We start from the raw sequence: 18959 nt of genomic DNA, 5'->3' as shown, positions 1-18959 counted from the left end.
TCAACACTGTATTTGCAATTACTCCACAATAATGTTGAAACATGATATGGTACCTAAGATCACTATATAAATACAATAAAACTAGGATAGTTTGAAATAAACGTGTGTGAGGTCAGAGTAAGGTTTTCAAATATAAGTTGTAGGGTTTATTAATGTCACAAATGAAAAGACATTTTTCTCCTAATATGATCAGAGAAAGGGATTCTTGGGTTGTGAATTATGATTTTTTATTTTTTTCACATCTATGGTTTTATTTTCTTCTATTAAATAAATTACTTTATTCACAAAATATTCCAACCATACAGAAAAATATAGAAATCAATAAAACTGCCACACAGATAAATGCAGTGTTAATACTTTATCCTATTTGCTTTGGCTCACTACAAAAAAAAACAAAAAAAAAAAAAAAAAAAAAACTTTATTAAGATAGTCACATACCATATAATGTATCTTTTTAAGGTGTATAATTCAATGACTGTTAACATATTCACAGCATGGTAAAACCATGACCACAATCAATTTTTGAATAGTTTAACTGATTTGTGATTTTTAAAAAAGGATTAGAAATATAATCAAATGCTTAAAGATGCCTAAGGTAGAATTTTCAACACTAAGAACAAATAAGCATAACTTGGTTGGATTATTCAAAAGGGTTATATGGTATTTTACAATGCCAGTGAAAAATACCAACTATCAATAAAATCTAAATGTCCAGAAGGGATGATTACATTTCGAGCTGGCTAAAAGGTGAAATGAGTTTTTATTCTACTTTTCCTATTTCAGTTTTGTATATGTAAATGTGATTCATATTTGCATCTTATAAGTGATTATATCAATGACAAGATATGCTTCTTACCTCTGGAGTTCCACAAAAAGTGGTGGTAGTATCAGAAATAGCAATTCCTTCTTTACAAAGCCCAAAATCTGTTAAGACAACATGTCCCTGACAAATATAGAGGCAGTAAGATAAAACAATGCAGGAACACAAATAGACAATTTAAGAAAAACCCTTTTTATTTTGAAATAAAAAAAAGAAAATTACAAAAATAGCACAGAGTTCTGGGTACCCTCACTCAGCTTCCCCCAATGCTGACATGTCATTGTAGTACAATATCACACAGGAAACTGACATTGGAATTAACACTGTTAATTAGACTGAAGACTTTATTCAGTTTCACTATTTTGAACACTCATGCTTGTGTGTGTGTGTGTGTGTGTGTGTGTAGTTCTGTGCAGTACACATGTAGAGATTCATGTAACATCCATCACAATCAAGACAGAGAGCTATTCCATCCCAGAGGAATACCCCTGTCTGCATTCTCTCCCCTTGGGCCCCCCAACTCCCTGCCTTCCAACCACTGATCTGTTCTCCATCTCCATGGTTTTATCATCTTGAGAATGTTATATAATGCAATCGTGTAGTATGAAACTTTTTAAGACTTTTTCCCCACCATAAATAACAACAGAAAATTGAGAACTAGTAGATTCTTCCAAGACAATACTTACCACTGAATCCAAAAGAATATTTTCTGGTTTTAAGTCTCTTTAAAAGGAAAAAACAAAACAAAACAAAACTGAGTATTACCTAAAATAAAATATTAAAATGATATTTTTACATATAATATTTAAACAATTTACCTGTACACTATTTTGATGGAGTGCAAGTAACCCAATGCACTGGCAATTTCAGCAGCATAAAACCTTGCTCTGTGTTCGGGAAAGGACCGTTCTCTTTGTAAGTGAAAAAACAGCTGCAAAATGGGGAGGAGGAGTGGTTAGGATCTTTCACACAGCATTAAATAAATATATTCAGTAAATAAAACAGTAAAACTTGCTTTTGGTATTTTAAAAATCAGATAAAAATGCACCAAAGCACAGAGCTGTGACCCTTCCTTGTCCATGTCTCTTATCCAACTATCATACCATTCTCTCTTCAGTCCTGCATTTTTATTAATCCTTGCTAACTTCACTTGTCTCCCCTGTACACCTCTATGCTCAAAATCATGGTGTCCTCACCACTTCAGACCACCATTCTAGGAAAAGTCATTGTTGAAAAACAATTTGATACTGCCATGGAATTAACTTACTGGGCCTTTCTGGATTGCTTTTTCATTAAAAACAAAGGAAAGTAGTGGCTAGTAGAACAAATATAACTCACAGATATAATTTGCTTGAGATAGATTCTGTTTTTAGAAAAATCTGAATTAGCTGAGAACATTTAAATACTGGGATTTGGTGGGGGGAGGTGGATAAAAATTGTGTTTTAGTTTCTTGTGGGGGAAGGGAAAAATGGAAAGCTCTGCCCCATTAGGCCTAAATTCAATGTGGTAGCAACTGGCTGGAGTGAAGCAGCAACAGGACTCTCCAGTTTGTTTCTTAAACTTTCCAATTGTATTTCTCACAACCTGCCCTTTGGCCATTACATTATCTGCTCCAGGGAAATCTGTACTAGGACCCTGGAATTCTAAAATGATAATCTCCTCTTGGGTCTTCTCCTATCTTGGAGAGTTCCCTCTGTGCTCCTTTTTGGCTCCAAACACTGAAGGGACGACAGTTTCTGCCCTTGGTCCACTGTTATTTTTCCTCCAAATAACCCTCTCAGGTAACCTTATCTATTCCAATGATTTTACCCATCACCTCTCTGTTGGTATCTCCCACACAGACTTCCCCAGTTCAAGCCTCTGCTTGGAGCTGCTCCTGAAAATATCTCCTGCTCTCTCTTGAATATTTTACAAGTAAACAAGTTTAATTTGTTTAAAACAGAGCCTCTTGTCTTCGCTTACAGACTTACTGCTACTACTGTGTTCTCCCCAGCCCTCTTAGCTATAGGAGGCAACAAGATATTGTGGAAAGAGCATTTGTAGCTGATTAGACTCGGGTTCAAAGTCTGGCTCTTCTCTTTTGTGTTGAATTCATTTAACCTCTGATTATCAAAATTGTTTTAAAAGGATCTTAACCTCTTCTGAAAGGTGGTGGTAAAGATCAGTTATATATATCCTGACCAAGATAAATGGGGCTGGTCTGGGATTCACCTAAACTATCCTTTACCCTTAGCCCTTGCATCTAGCTTCCATTTTGTCTTCTAATTATTTCTGGATTACTTTCTTCTTTTTACCCCTAATCACTGTTTCTACTAGCTGTGGGCAACACTACTAGAATATTCTATTTGTTGCTCTCCCAATCTCATTTGCCCAACATTCTATTACTAATGTAAAAAAACTAAAATGAAAATCGAACCATGTCACTAAAAACAGTTTACATGAATTGCTTTGTAAATAAAAAACACTGTGCTTGCATTACTTACTCCATCCAATAATTCTGAGTTAGGAAATTAATAAGGAAGCTAAGGCTCAAACAGGTTTGCTTATATACCCAGTATCATACAACTTATTTATTTGATATTTAACTTTGCTCTAAAGAGATGAAAATACACAAAAAATAATATTACATGTCAAGATTAAAGTATAAGTATGGGGCTGGGGTTGTAGCTCAATGGTAGAGAACTTGCCTAGCATCTGCGAAGCACTGGTTTGATCCTCAGCACCACATAAAAATAAAAAAATAAAGTAAAGGTATCATGTCCATCTACCACTAATAAATAAATAAATAAATAAAGTATAAGTATGAACATGAGGAGGAAAGTAACAGTAATAACAGCAGGGAACACAGGATGAAACCATGCTCCTGACATTTCTATCCTTTCTCCTCATCTTCATTCCTCATCTGCCTCCTGTCCCACTCAACTCCTACACCCTCCACTGCATTCTATTATATTTTATTCTCTTAGCCAAGTGCATCTTTTAGATGACAAGCCTACTCCTTTTCACCTCTGTTGCTCAGTTTATGAGCAGTCAAGCAGTCAGTGTGTAAAAAGGGCTCAAAAGCAAACTCCTAAAACAGTATGAATAAACCACAGGTAAAGCAGGAAACATGCAGTAGGATCTCCTCCTCAGTTACGTGCCTCACATAAACATTTCAAAGACTTAAGAGTGGGCTTTGCCACAGGGCACAGCGGTGCACCCCTATAATTTCAGCTTACTGGGGAAGCTGAGGCAAGAGAATTTCAAGTTTGAGGTCAGCCTGGGCAATTTAATGAGACCTTGTCTCAAAATAAAATAAAAAGGTCTTGGGGTATAGCTCAGTGGTAAAGTGCCCAAGTCCAATCCCCAGTACTGCAAATAAAAAACTAAAAGAATGGACTTTGCAGTAATAATGTCTAGATTAAATCTAGAGTCTGACACTTTTTGAAACATGACATTGACAAAGTTAACTCTGAGCCTCAATTTCCCTATGTATAAAATGGGTTGTTAGAGTGTTTATCTCAAAGTTGTGATGATTAACTGAAAAAATGCATGTTAAGTAAATTGCAAAGTGCCAAGCCCTCAGTAAATTCTCATTATGTTAGCACTTGTTACACACAAAATAAAATGACAACTTTCAATGCAGGAATAATGTGGGCTAATCTGTATCTCTAAATTACAGTGCCTGGGGGAGGACTCAAAATCTTGTCTCTATTTTGGATCTTAAGGAACTTTTGTCATAGATGCAGGGAGTTGAATAGATTCCTTTTACAACCTTGCCCCAAGGTAAAGTTTGACAATCATTCAGATTTGCAGAATAGAAACTGGTCTTCCTAGTTTCTTTAATCTATAGTCAAGTGTACTACAGTAACACTGAAATGTTCTTCTTCTTCACCCTCCTCTGAGACTGGGGGACAGAAGATTCGTTTATAAAAATATGATAGTATCTACTAGTTAAAATAATTTTAGAGACATTCACAGGTCAAAGATCAAACAAATTTGGTGCGAGGATGGAAAAGTAGAGTAACAGGTGTAGTCACCTGCTTAGAAACTAGCAGACTATCTGATGTCTGAGTTCAATTCCTGCCTCCAATACTTACCACAAGACACCAACAAACTACCTGGCCTCTCTGTGCCTGAATTTCTTTGTCTTATATAATAAAACTGTTCTGAAGATAAAATAATACAAAGAATGCTAATACCTAGTAATACTTGACACATTAGTTATTACTATAATTATTCCTCAAACTAGCAGTATTTCCCAGAGTGTATTTCAATATCCTTCTGAGTCAGAGTTTTGGGAAATATAATTAACAGATAAAGTTCAAACAAAAAAGAGAACTCTGACTTTTTTAAAAAAATATTTTTCTTCATTTAATAAATCCTTTGTTTAAACTGGACGCAGTGGTGCATGCCTGTAATCCCAGCTACTCAGGAGGCTGAGGCAGGAGGATCGCAAGTTCAAGGCCAGCCTCAGCAACTTAGTGAGACCCTATCACAAAATAAAAAATAAAAAAGGGTTGAGCTCAGTGGTAGAGAGTATCCCTGGGCTTAATCCCCAGTACAAAAGAAAAAGAAAAAGGAAAAGAAAAAGGAAAGGAAAGGAAAGGAAAGGGAAGGGAAAAGGAAAAGGAAAAGGAAAAGGAAAAGGAAAGGAAAGCAAAGGAAAAAAATATCCTTTATTTAAGGCAGATCTTCCCAAAGTTTAACAAGGTGATACACTGTGAATCACCAAAAAGGTGATACAACATGAAGCATTTTCCAGCTGACTTCATCACAAGGCTTTTTATTAGAGGATCACTGATTAATAGTTTGTACATTTTAGAAAATGACAGGCTGGAGTGATATTTATATGAAACTGCTGAAATAATCATTATCTAAATTACATATCATGTTTTATTCTAATATGTCAGTGTATCATTCTTGCTACGCAGCTTAGTGATGAATCTATCCATGGCCTATAGCTTCATATCAAGGTTCTTTTATGAATCCTTCCCACTATGCCATATGCTTAAGGCCCCCCACTTAACACTTTTCTACATCTTGTATTGTACTTTATCCCTCAAAAATTGTTTTTACTCAACAAATAGCTATTGATAACACACTGTCATTTTAAAACTTACAAAAAAAATTATTTCATACTTTTTCTTCTAACCATTATCAATATTAGAAAACTAATTACAAAACTCACCTCCCCTCCATTAATAAAATCCAGAACAAAATAAAGTTTTTCGGTTGTTTGGAAAGAATAATGTAATCCAACCAAAAATGGATGTTTCACATTTTTCAAGAGTACATTACGTTCGGCCATAATATGTTTTTGCTGGAAAAAAAGGCAAAGGATCAACTTGTATTATACACTAGGAAAACAATTTTGTTAATTAAGAATATGGGCTCAGGAGAAATGAAAGCTATTTTATTTTACCTCTTTTCTGTTGAGAACTATTTTTTTCTGTAATACTTTGACAGCATAAAATTTTCCATCCAGTTTCCGTTTTGCAAGAAGAACCTGTTATAAAGATTGTGCAAACTATTAGAAATTTCGAGCTTTTTATAGGAATGATTCCCTTGTCAATAAACCAGTAAGTCTCAAATTTTATATAAAGCAGGTTCATGAGGGATCTAGATAATATTTTTGTTCTGAAAGAGCACTATGGAATTCATTTCTATAATGGGATTTTTACTAATTTAAGTGCCAAAATCTACACTGCATGAGAACACTGTGTGTCAGCCCTGAATCGTGAAGAGTGCCCTGAGAAAATACTGAGGCTATAGTATAAACTTTGTGGCTACATTAAAAAAAAAAAAAAATCAGGACATGATTTTTAGTTTATCCAATGTATTATTTACATTCGTTTTGTAGGTTTTAAATTAAAAAGAGTTCAGAGAAGGAAGCATCATGTATCACTGATTTTCTGTAATGGGTTGTGTTATATGCAGATACTTCAAAGAATGTGAAGAAACCTAGATGATCTCACCCCAGAAAAAGGAAGACATTCTCAAGGTTTTGCAAAGACGGTTGGTTGTGTACTGCCTAACAACGTTTTGGTCAATGAAGGATCACAAATATGATGGTATAGACCATATAGCTAGGAACATAGGAGGCTAATGTCAGTACTTTCAATGACATTTGCTCAATGATGAAATCACATCAGAACATGTTCCCACTGTTAGGTGATGCATGACTTATCTGTAAGGGATTTGAGACCACCTACACATTGAGTGAGTGAGTGAGTGTGTGTGAGTATGTGTGTGTGTGTATAGTGGAACCCAGGGCCTTGCACATGGTAGGCAAGTGCTCTACTGCTGAACTATGTCTCCTGCCTGAAGATGTGTAACTATTAAATGACATGTTCCAAAGTTTTTTTTGAGATGATTGGACATAGCAACACTGCTGGGGTTTATTTCTAAAACCTCTGTGGTTTTCCTTGCTAAAACCTGTAACCCCAGGCTGAACACACGAAAACATCAAAGCCCAATATGGAGGGAATTTTATAATTTACTGTAGAGCATCCCAGAATGTATTTGTCCAGTAATCCTCAAAACTGTCAAGGTCATCAAAAAACAAGACAAGTCAGAGGAATTGTCAAAGCCAGGAGAGTCATGAGATGTAAATGTAATGTGATATCTTGGATGGGATCTTTTTTTTTTTCAGCTGTTGATGGATCTTTATTTTATTTATATGTGGATCTTTATTTTATTTATATGAGAATTGAACCCAGTGCCTCACACGTGCCAGGCTAGTGCTCTTATCACTGAGCCACAGTCCCTTGGATGAAATCTTGAAACAGAAAAAGGACACATGGCAAAAACTAAGAAAATCTGAATAAATTATAAACTTCTATTAATGATAATGTATCAATTTCTATTTATTAATTGTGACAAATATAAGATGTTAATAAGAGGGCAAACTGTTGGGAGCACTGGGAATTCTCTACTTTCTGCTTAATCTTTCTGTAAGTCTAAAACTGTTTTTAGATTAATAAAATACAATAAGGTCTGTTAATAAAAATGTTTTGTTCATAAAGATGGAGTCAAAATAACTTTAGTATGAAAATGTTCTCAGCTCAACTGAATTTTTCTCATTTCTGTTTTTAGTTCTTGGTAGCATTTGACTCTGTTGAATGTTTTTTCCTCTTCTTGACAACTACCACCTGCCTGACCTTTCCCTCTCTAATATTTCAACTGATTCATGTTCAGTACATTCCTAGAAAATACTTCAAGGAATGTGGCAACTAGAATACTGATTGACTTTAAGTAGGCAATTTTTCAGTAGGTTGGCAGATTTGGACAACAGACAGGTTAAGCCAAAAGGCAAATTAGACTGCCACTACTTATTTTCAGTTTATTAAATATTTTTCCAGTTTTCCAGCAGATTGTAAATTGTCATTTGATTGCTTTTCCTTTTTTTGTGTGTATTTTTATCCTCTGGTTTATTGCATTTCACTAGCTTCTAGCCATTTTGCAAGATTTAAAATTTTTATTAAACAGCATATGTATAGAAAAACTCACAAGTCAGTACAGCTCAATACATTTTTTTACAGTGAATACACCTATGTAACCACTATCCAGGTCAAATAAAACACACAAATAACCTGAAGCCTGTCTTGCCCTACTCCAGTCATGACTCATGCACTTCTTCAAGGGAAGTACCACTATTTCAACTTGCAGTAATTGCTAAGTTTTGTTCTTTTAAAAATTTTATGTAACCGAAATCATACAGATGAAATTGTCTGTTCTTTACTTCTTTTACTCTAAATTATGTAATATACATACATGTTGTGGCAGGTAAAATAGTGTTCACTGCTGTATGTATTCACTCTTTCATCTATAAATATTTAATTGTGCATGAATAATGATTCTATAAGCATGCTTACACATGCTTTTCCTAGTACACATGCATTTCTATTGGAGAGCTAAGAGAAGATCCAGTGTCTCACAGGTAATGCCTATATTCAGTTTCAATAATTTAAATCAGGTTTCAACAGTATCAAAAAAGAAACACCTAGGAATATATCTAGTTAAAGACAAGTGTAAAAAGTTCTACAGAGAACACTATAAAATACTATTGAGGAAAATTTAAAAATGAACTAAAGGGGCTGGGGAGATAGCTTAGTTGGTAGAGCGCTTGCCTTGCAAGCACAAGGCCCTGGGTTCAATCCCGAATACTGTGGGGGAAAAAAAAAAAACCAAAATAACAAGATTATAACACGATCATGGATTGAAAGAATTCATGTTATAAAGATGCCAAATCTCCCCAAATTTATCTATAGATTCAACACGATCCCAATCAAATTCCAACAGAATTTTTGGCAGAAACTGACAGGACTCTAGAATTTATACAGATATGTAGAAGGCTAAGAATAGCCTCTTGAAGAAGAACAAGGATTAAGGAACTTATTCTGTTGGATATTAAGCAACAGTTGTCAAGACAATGTGACAATGGTGTCAGGATAAACAAATAGACCAAGGAAAGAAATATAAAATATAGAAACAGAAATACAAACTATAAAATCTAAAAATGGATCTGTACATATGTGAACACTGGATATATGATGAAGGTGGCCCTGAGATCACTGGGGAAGGAATGGTTTTTTTATACATTCTGTAGGATCAGCTAAATACCCACATGGAAAAAAATGAACTGTGACTACATCACACATTATATGCAAGAATGAATTCTCTTGGACTCTAGATTTAAGCACGACATTTACAAAACACAATGCCTTTTTTGTTGTAGTTTTGAGACGATTGGTCTCACAATATTGTACAGGCTGGCCTTGAACTAGTGATCCTCATGACTTGGCCTCCTGAGTTTCTGGGATTATACGCATTCATCACAGAGCCTGGCTAATGCTTTTGTTTTTAATGACAGTCTACCTCTAGCATCCCAACAGACTACAACCATTTTGAGAGTAATCCTTCCAGTTTTCTGTGCTTAATATTAGCATAATGCCCAGCATATAGCAAGTGGTTGATATATATTTGGTGAATGAATAAACATACATGGGTTTAACTGCATGGTCAGTTTCTGGTCTCAAGGGAATTAAAAAAAAAAAAAAAAAAAGATTAGAGTTACCAAAATATAAACACATACGTATTCATTTTTACTACAGATTGAAAAATAATGCAAAAAAGCCCCTAAATATAGTAAATGATTCTGACAAATTATTTATGACACTTTTCCTAATAACCTGTCCTTAAGTGATTCTCCTTCTTTGGTACAGCTACATTGTCGAGTTGAACAAGTCAGATGATACTATATGAGAATAAACAGGGTTTTTGCACATTCCTTCCCTTCTCCAACTCCTATTTACAGATGCTTATTTTTGTCTTTCTAGCTTCAGCTTAAATAGCATATCTTCAAAGATGCATCCTTGACCAATACATCTAAGTAGAGATCCCCCAATAGCTGCCCTATTGTCCTCTGCTACTTCACCCTATTCTTCATTTCTGTCATTGCCCCTTTACGATTTATATTTACCTGACTGCAAAATTTTTTTTTCTGGTACTGGGTATTGAACTTAGGGCCCCTGTATCATTGAGCTCTAAGTTCAGTCCTTTCTAGTTTTTGAGACAAGGTCTGGCTTAAATAGCTGACACAGGTCTAAAACTTTTTATCCTCCTGTCTCAGTCTCCCGAATAGCTGGGATTACAGGTGTGCACCAATACTCCCAGCTATGACTACAAAATTTTAGTGGACTATTTCCCCCACTAGCTTGAAAGCATTACAAAAGTATAATCACATCAGTTTTTTCAACAGTATCTAATCAGTTCCCAAATGAGTACTTGCCACATAGTAGGTACTCAATAAATAACTTCAATAAATGAACTTTTAAAATTGAGTAGATGGCTTATTTCCTTAATTATTTTGTGAACACTTTGAGGGTAGGACTGAATCTTAACTTCATATCCTTCAAACAAAAAAGTCCCATAGCTCACACACATAAAGCATGCATTTCTTAAATATTTATTCACTGAATGAGAAAATAAAAACATTCTTACCTTGCCAAAGCTGCCTTTTCCAATAACTTTTAAAAAATCAAAGTCAGTTGGCTTAGCACTGAAATAAATTAACAATGACGAGAATTAGCCTCCTAGAAATTGGAAAGATGTTGACGTAAACATTTCCTAGTAAAGGATATGGAAAATAGGCCCCAAGGAACTTCTCTTACTGTTCCCCTACTTGCCCTGCCTAAATAATCCTGCCACAAAATCCTCTCCCATGATCTGTCCCTGCTCCCCTAAAGGGCCTGCCAAAAGTAACTTACTCCTCCCATGACCTGGCTCTGCTAAGGCCCTTTTATAAAACCCAGACCCTCATAGTGGCCCACCGCCGTTTTCCCCCTCAGATGTGCCCCTCTGGTGCTGAACAAAGCACTGCTGGTCCATGAGGTCTGCCTCCATTTCTTTCTCTTTTTATATTCTCCTTCATGTGTTTTCACCCAGCACCACGTTCTTTAATAAATAAATTTAGGTTCAAAATATTTAAGTATGATGATTCCAGTTTTTACACTGGTATTAATGCATCTTTTTATATTAGTAATAATATCTATGTTCTGATAACAAAATATTTTATATCTTCCTTTTGGTAAGGGACTTCAATAATATTCTCTTTGGAAGAAAAGGATGGAGCTAGATCTCTAAACAGAACACATACACACACACACACACACACACTTTTGAACTCAAAGCAGCTTCTGTCTAAATCAATTTTACTAACCCATCAGCCTCACCCATGTTGTTAGTAAGGAAACTGAATAACCATATAAATACATTCCAAGGACACTGGCAATTCTTCTGAAAAGAAAATTACTAATTATGAGGTATAACAAAGATGCTCAGAAAACTAGGGTGGGAAAAGAGAAGAGTCTTCATAGACTTTTACATGTAAATCACATATTTTATATTAAAAATAAAAGCTCATTCTCTTGAATGGTAATAAAGGAAAGCTAGGACAGAAAAGCCAGAGGGAATACCAAAACTGTCCTTTTGTTTATTTTAAACTAAGAGGTAACAAGGGCACTGGCTATATGTAGGCAAACACAATGAATAGCAGAAAGTTGAGCTTAAGTAGCCAGAAGACCTAATTCCTTCATGACAGGCTGAATTCCTAAATTACACTGAGGAAAGAGAATAATTCCAATTAGAATTGAAATTTCCATCAACTGATTTAAAAAAAAAAGTCAGCCCAGCATAGTGGTACATGACTGTAATCTCAGTGACTCGGGAGACTGAGGCAGGAGAAATATGAGTTTTAAGCCAGCCTAACCAATTTAGAAAGACCCTGCCTCAAGATTAAAATAAAGAGGGCTGTAGATATAATGGTAAAGTGTCCCTGGGTATCGTTCCCAGTAGCTCATACACACAAAAATAAAGCCAATTCACAGCTGAGAGTATCACCAGGGCGAGGTTAAACAGTAACAGGAAAAGTTTAGTGAGATAAATATTTAACTACATTTAGATGTTTTTTCCTTAAAAACCTGTTCTCTGGACTATTTTGATCTTGATATGCTAAAATATTAAAATATATTTTTTTAAAAAAGCAAAGATGGCCTGGTGGCACATGCCTATAATTCCAGTGACTCAGGAAGCTGCGGCAGGAGGATCCCAAGTTCAAGGACAGCCTCAGCAAGTGATACCCTATCTCAAAATAAAAAATAAATAAATAAAAAGGTCTGGGGATGTAGCTCAGTGGTACAAAGTCCCTGGGTTCAATCCCCAGTATATGGTGGGAGTGGGACAGAATGGGGGGGACTTGGGGAGCATCAAAAGCAAACAAATTTAACAGTTCAAAATGAAATCACAGCAGAGAGGCTAAGGTCCCATGGTTTACTGGTGGTGAGGAACTCTAAGCAAATTTCCATTTTCAATGACAGTTTGTTCAATACTATGAATGACAGCAAAGGATGCTCAAAACCAAAATGTCCTCTTCTATTCCATTTCTTTGGTTTCCTTTGCAGCAATCCCTAGCCCTAGGATGTGTTCTAAACTCTTCCCAGTAGGGGTCTATACTGCTGTCCTCTTCTCTAGTTCTCTTGTGAACCCTTTCCCTATCAAGGTCTTGTGCCCAACACTATTGAGACTGCTCACAGAAGTCATCAATGATTTATCAAATCCAGTAGTCGTTTTTCAATCTTTATCTAACTTGCCCTATCCAATAAGGCTTAGAGTTTAATTACTCCCTCTTCCTTGAGACATTCGCTTCTTCTGACATTAGACACCACATTCCTGGTTTTCCTCCTATTTTCCTGATTATTCTTTCTCATTCTCCAAGATCAGTTTCTTCTCTTGACCTCCAATGTTGAAGTGTCCCAGGATCTAATCCTTGGTTCACCTCTTCCATCAGTTTATACTCACTCTCTATGTAGAAAAGGGTAGAGAAAGTATGTGGTGCCCTGGGATAAAAGAATGCTTTGGGATTAACCAGTAATCCTGGAAGGCTACAAATCAGAATGACAACACTACACTCTTCCTCCAATCCATGCCAGACATCACTAATCAATCTGGGCACTTCTCAAACTGACTTAGGCAGCAGTCTTGTAATCTTCTGTATTGAGTGTTCTAGGCATTCACTTCCAATTAACTGTTGGAGCTAACACTACAGATGGTGTTTTATTTGCCATCTCTGGTCCTGTTCAACATTTCTCAGAATGTGTTCCTTGAAATGTTTCCCCTGTGCTCAAATATATACGGAAATATATGGGAAACCAGACAAAGTTTAATACCTTTAATATGCTCATGTCTATAGTGACATCTCAGGAACAAGTTGGCTAACAACTAGGAAGCACTAACAACACTGAGTACCACGTAAATAACAATTCAGTCTGTGACAATTTCCACCCCTCCCAAGAATACAGCACAGGACCTATGGTCCATTGGAAAATATGGTCAACTGATTTTACACACACACACACAAAATCAGAACAGTGAAAAATGACAAATAAAATTCAGTTAACAATTTATGGTTTAAAAAAAGACATAGCCCTTTAGAAAAGGGCTCTACTAAAGTAGTGAAAAGCTAGAACAGTAAGTTAGTTAAGCATATGGCAGTACTATTTTCACTGTAATTACAGTCATATATTATAGCCCCCCCCCAGTTAAACTGATATAATTACATATATCTTCACACTTTTAAAGACGATCTTCCTAAAACGTGGTTAAAAGATTGCTTGAAATAAATCAAACCTACTGAGGATTTCCAGTTGGTCCCAGATTGATGTTCTGTGAGGTAGAGTGTAGCTGTGTGAATGGGGAGAAAAAAACAACATTTTTATTGGAGTTTTGAAGATTATCAGTCAGTGAATGATTTGAAATAAAATACACATAATTATACTATAGCTATCAGTACAGGTTAAAGAAACCTAAGGTACTAATTCTTAATAACTGAGTAGATTTATCTGGGAACAATACAATCATTTTAACATAACTTTCGAGAGCAGTTGTTAAGGAAAAAGGCACGCCAAAAATCAAGTTTGAAGTTGGTAAATCAATGCTGGAAGCAAAAAAAGCTCCTTGGAAGAGATGGGCACTGAAACCATAATTTAAGAGTCATCTTTTTCGCATTTTGAAAACTGGTTAAAAAAGGCTGCTTGTTTTTCAAATTTTTAAATGGTTCATTAAGTCAGAAAATGGTAGGATGATGGCAATGATGACTGTCAATACTGGGTTTTCAGTTTTAATTTGATGATAGGTAAGTTTATTTCTAAAGCAAATATAGACAACAGTAGTTTTCTGATTCCAACATCACAGTTGTAGTGAAATTTTAAATAGACTTTTCTCTTTTTAACCATTAACATAGTAAATTTAATTCCTGGTATTAACTTTGAAACAAATCTATACTCACCTAACATGCCATAAAGTAATTTAACTAATAAAAGATTCTAGCTCACTAATATCAGCTAGAAATTCAGCTCAAAATCCCAAAAGAGTAATCCTATCAGAGTGAGCATTTAGTTTTGTCATGTGATGCTGGGGGTCAAACAAAGGGCCACCAGTATATGCTCTACCAACAAGCTACGATCCTAGTCCAAGTAGGGCTATTTCATAAAAGCCAAGTGTATAGGTTAATCCTGCTTCACATAAATCACTTTGAAGTTCTTTATACATTGAGAGAATTAAATCGGTCATAAATGCTCTAAGTATGTATACTTTTACAAGAGTCCTATATAACCGAATTTCATATAAGCTATAAATAGGAAAAAAAGCTTTTAAAATTTTCTCTTTAATCAGAACTAAGAACATTTTATCTTATTAAATTTCTTTTGGAGACATATAATACATATCTTCATTTAAATTCATTTCAAAATTATAATCTCCAGGAGACAAGGTATTTTTTAAATTTAATGGCAAATACTCTCATCCCTTGAAAGTTCTGAAGTATAAGTTTCTTATGAAAAAACAACAACAGCACTGGCTTTATAGTTACAATTAAAATGTATCTCCTACCAATACCTTTATATGAAAAAATCTTCATATAATAAAACCCTCAATTCCCAGAAATCAGAATAGTATAAGACAAAAAAATTTATAAATACTCCAGGGTGCATTAAATTAGACCCACTCTGCAGTGGTATAATTTTAACATGCAAGTAATATTTCATATTTAAATATTATTGTTCTAGTCACCTGACAACATAATTCAAACAAAGTTGAAATTTCAATATACTTATTCTATTGAATGTGCAGATAACTGGATCAATTTTCTATTCAAAGAAATTTTTTTACATATATCAGGGAATCAAGTAAATATGGATTAAACATCACGGACAATTTGTCCCCTAAATTATATTAATATACAGTTAGATCTTTAATTTTTTTGGCAATGATTTTACTAGTGGAGCACATCCCTAAAATGATGAAAATATTGGGATACCCAATTAAACAATTTCCTTTGGCTTTTTTTGGGGGGTATTGAACCCAGGGTCTTTTACCCATGCATACCTATTTTTTTTTAATCTTCTTTTTTAGATGTTGATAGACCCTCATCTTATTTATCTATTTATATGTGGTGCTGAGAATCGAACCCAATGCCTCACACATGCCAGTGCTCTACCACAGAGCCAAAACTCAGCCCATGAATACCTATTTTTAAAGATGACATCTAATCACTGAATTGGGGGTACAGTATAATTTATTAATAGAATGAAGACTAATTGACATCATAACTTCATAACTTTCTTGACTTCTCTTGATCTCTATTTCTCCTTAAATAAGGCGGTAGAGGTTCAAATGTCCTCTAACATATCTTCCAGCTATGAACTTCATTTTACTATCTATCTAAATGTTCTTAATAATTACATTCTAAAAATAACCTAAACCAGCAATACTCTCACATAAGTAGCAAGCAAAACATGGAAAATCATAGTTACTATGGATTTTTTTTTTTTTTTTTTTGTACCAGGGATTGAACCCAGGGGTGATTAACCACTGAGCCACAACCCTAGCCCTTTTTTATATTTTAGTTAGAGATAGTCTCACTGAGTTGCTTAGGGCCTCAGTAAGTTGCTGAGGCTGGCTTTGAACTTATGATCTTCTGCATCAGCCTCCAGAGCTGCTGGGATTACAGGTGTGTGCCACCACAACCCAGTTACAGTAGCTTTTATTCCTAAAATGTTATTTAAATAGTTTAACATTTTTCAATTAAAGTATATGGCCATAATTGGAATACATAAAAAATACTAGAAAAAAAGATGTTTTTAAACATCCACAACCTTACCAACAGATGATTCTGCAAATATTTACAAGTAATTTCATTTAGCCTTTTATATTTTTAAAACTGATTGTTGTTCACCGTGTGAATATGTATATAGTTTTTTCTCAAGTTTTATATACTGAATTCACTTAATAGCATGCCAAAGATTAAAATATTACCTTAGATAATTTAAAATACATAATCATACAGAGAGACTTTATCTGATTGAGTTCAATCAGGCTCTATCTGATTGATGGTAAAGATTGATTATAATGTTTCTATAAATCATACTGAAATAACAGCCTTTTCCCCCCCTGTGTAAAGGATTATCTTATTTGCATAAATTCCTAAGTGAATAAAATTTTTAAAAATATTTGATACATATTATTTTCCAAAAGAGTTGCATAAAATCATGATACCAATAATGCCCAAGGGTTTTTATTGTACTTATCCTCATCAGTCCTGCAGTATTTTATTTACTTTATACCTCTGTTAATTTGGTAGAGAAATAAAAATCTCTCCTTTAAAAATTCCATTTGAGGACTGGGGATAGCTCAGTGGCAGGGTACTCGCCTAGCATATGTGAGACTAAGGATTCAATCTTCAGTATAATATTTTCTCTCACACACAAGCAAACAAAATTCATTTGCCATTAGCATCAAGGTTGAACATTTATATATATATATATATTTTTTTTAACTAAGAGTATTTCTTCATGTTCCTTTTATCTACTAGGTTCTTAAGTACCATTGTTTTAAAAAATCCAACTGTATGAGTTTTTTACACAGCTGACTTTTCTTCTTATGCAAATGTTTCCCTATTTGTTGTTGTTGTTTCTTGACTAGGTACATGGAGATAAAATAAAAATATTCTTTTACATTGTCCTAGGAGCAACCATGTCACAGATGCCAAAGTTAACTCTGTTCTCTTAACTGAGAATTCTCCTGGGGCATCAGAGAAGGAAAAATACTACTTTCTAAAAATCACATAAAAGAAATAGGTCTACTTATCAAAAGTAGACTTTAGCTCTGGTGTTTCAAATCATATTATCATCTTTTAAAAAAAATTTAGTTGTAAATGGACACAATACTTTTATTTATTTATTTTTATGTGGTGCTGAGGATCAAACCCAGTGACTCACAAGTGTTACACAAGTACTCTACCATTGAGCTACAACCCCTGCCCTCTATTATCTTTAAAACACAAAAGCAGAACCATAACACAATTAAAAGACACTATAAAGAAAAATGACTTCAACTCTTCTAATTTTCTTGCATATATTCAATAGTTATAATGAATATCATATTTATACAGAATCTGTAACTGAAATTCTAATTATTACATCAAAATACTTTGATTATACTATTACAATTTACCTCTTTACCCATAGCTTTCAAAGGTAAATGTTGAAAATATCTTCATAAGACACAAGCTTATTTTACTTATTTGCTATCACAATTTACTTTAAAAATTAGGAACAGCCTAATTATTAGGGATACCTGTTGACTATGTACATAGACAACAAAATAAAAGTGGATGCCAACAGGTGTACTGACTGTTCTATGTACAAAAACCTGACAATGCCAAGGAAGGGATAGATAATATTTTGGTTGAAAAAAGTCCTTCCTGCTGACCAAAATTCAAAACAGTAGTTTCAAGTATGATGATGATGATAATAAAGATATACAATGGTCAAAAATAAGATGTAAATTGAAGAAAGCAGAATATAAAATTGTACACACTATGTAATTTAGATATCTTTAAAAATCCTATATATTAAGACAAAATTGAAAAGAAAAATCACTAAAATGTTAAAAATTACTAGGTCTGGGTGGCAATAATATGGGTAATACTTCTTACCTGTTATTTTCAAATTTTCTTTAACCTGCATTAGATGCTTTACTATAAAAAAGTACTAATTCTACAATTTTATAAGAAATAGTGATCAATAATTGGTACACACATTGTTTTTGGTATCCTCAAGAGTAAGAAAATCTACTGTGGATGAAAATCTATGCATAAAATGACTTCCTTTTGAGTAAATGTTGTCCTAAAGTAACTAATTTCATTTTTGGGGAATACTAATTTTTATGTTAAAAAACCCCACAATTTCTCTTACTACCTTCTGAGTACTTCTTTCATCCTCATCTTCAGATGGATCTGACTGATGTTTTGGGCTATCCATTTGAAGGAATGCTCTGACATCTGGACTAAAAACAAAAATTAATTTTATTATGAGCTTGAAAGCATGTCTAGAGACTTGCTCCCTTTAAAATAAAAATCAAAAGAGAAACCACTATTTTAGCATTTGTAACAAGAAAGCTAAGCAAAATGTATTAATAGTCATTACTGTAAAACAAATAATCAAATTAACTTTTTAATAAACAGGGAACACAACAAATATCAAAGGTATAATCAGGCAGTTCACAGAAGAGGAAACCAAATGGCAAGCAAATTTGTGAAGA

The 18959-nt window shown here is 34.3% G+C and overlaps 1 protein-coding gene across 6 annotated transcripts in view; it reads right to left on the bottom strand.

Moving 5' to 3' along the window:
- Positions 1-18959, bottom strand: part of LOC306666185 (serine/threonine-protein kinase Sgk3) — a 114769-nt gene that overhangs the window by 9344 nt on the left and 86466 nt on the right. For 5 of the 6 annotated variants that reach the window (XM_079148109.1, XM_079148112.1, XM_079148110.1 and 2 more), the window contains 8 exons: positions 18617-18704; positions 13993-14042; positions 10806-10863; positions 6226-6309; positions 5992-6123; positions 1639-1751; positions 1507-1543; positions 857-943 (listed from right to left, as the gene is read on the bottom strand). In XM_079148109.1, coding sequence (XP_079004235.1) covers positions 857-943; positions 1507-1543; positions 1639-1751; positions 5992-6123; positions 6226-6309; positions 10806-10863; positions 13993-14042; positions 18617-18704 — 649 coding nt within the window. The remainder of the gene's footprint in view (positions 1-856; positions 944-1506; positions 1544-1638; positions 1752-5991; positions 6124-6225; positions 6310-10805; positions 10864-13992; positions 14043-18616; positions 18705-18959) is intronic. The other variant, XM_079148114.1, reaches the window with a different exon arrangement.

This window comes from Sciurus vulgaris (assembly GCF_902686455.1).
Source record: "Sciurus vulgaris genome assembly, chromosome: 1".
NCBI lineage: Eukaryota > Metazoa > Chordata > Mammalia > Rodentia > Sciuridae > Sciurus > Sciurus vulgaris.
This window is presented reverse-complemented; position numbering and strand designations above follow the sequence as displayed.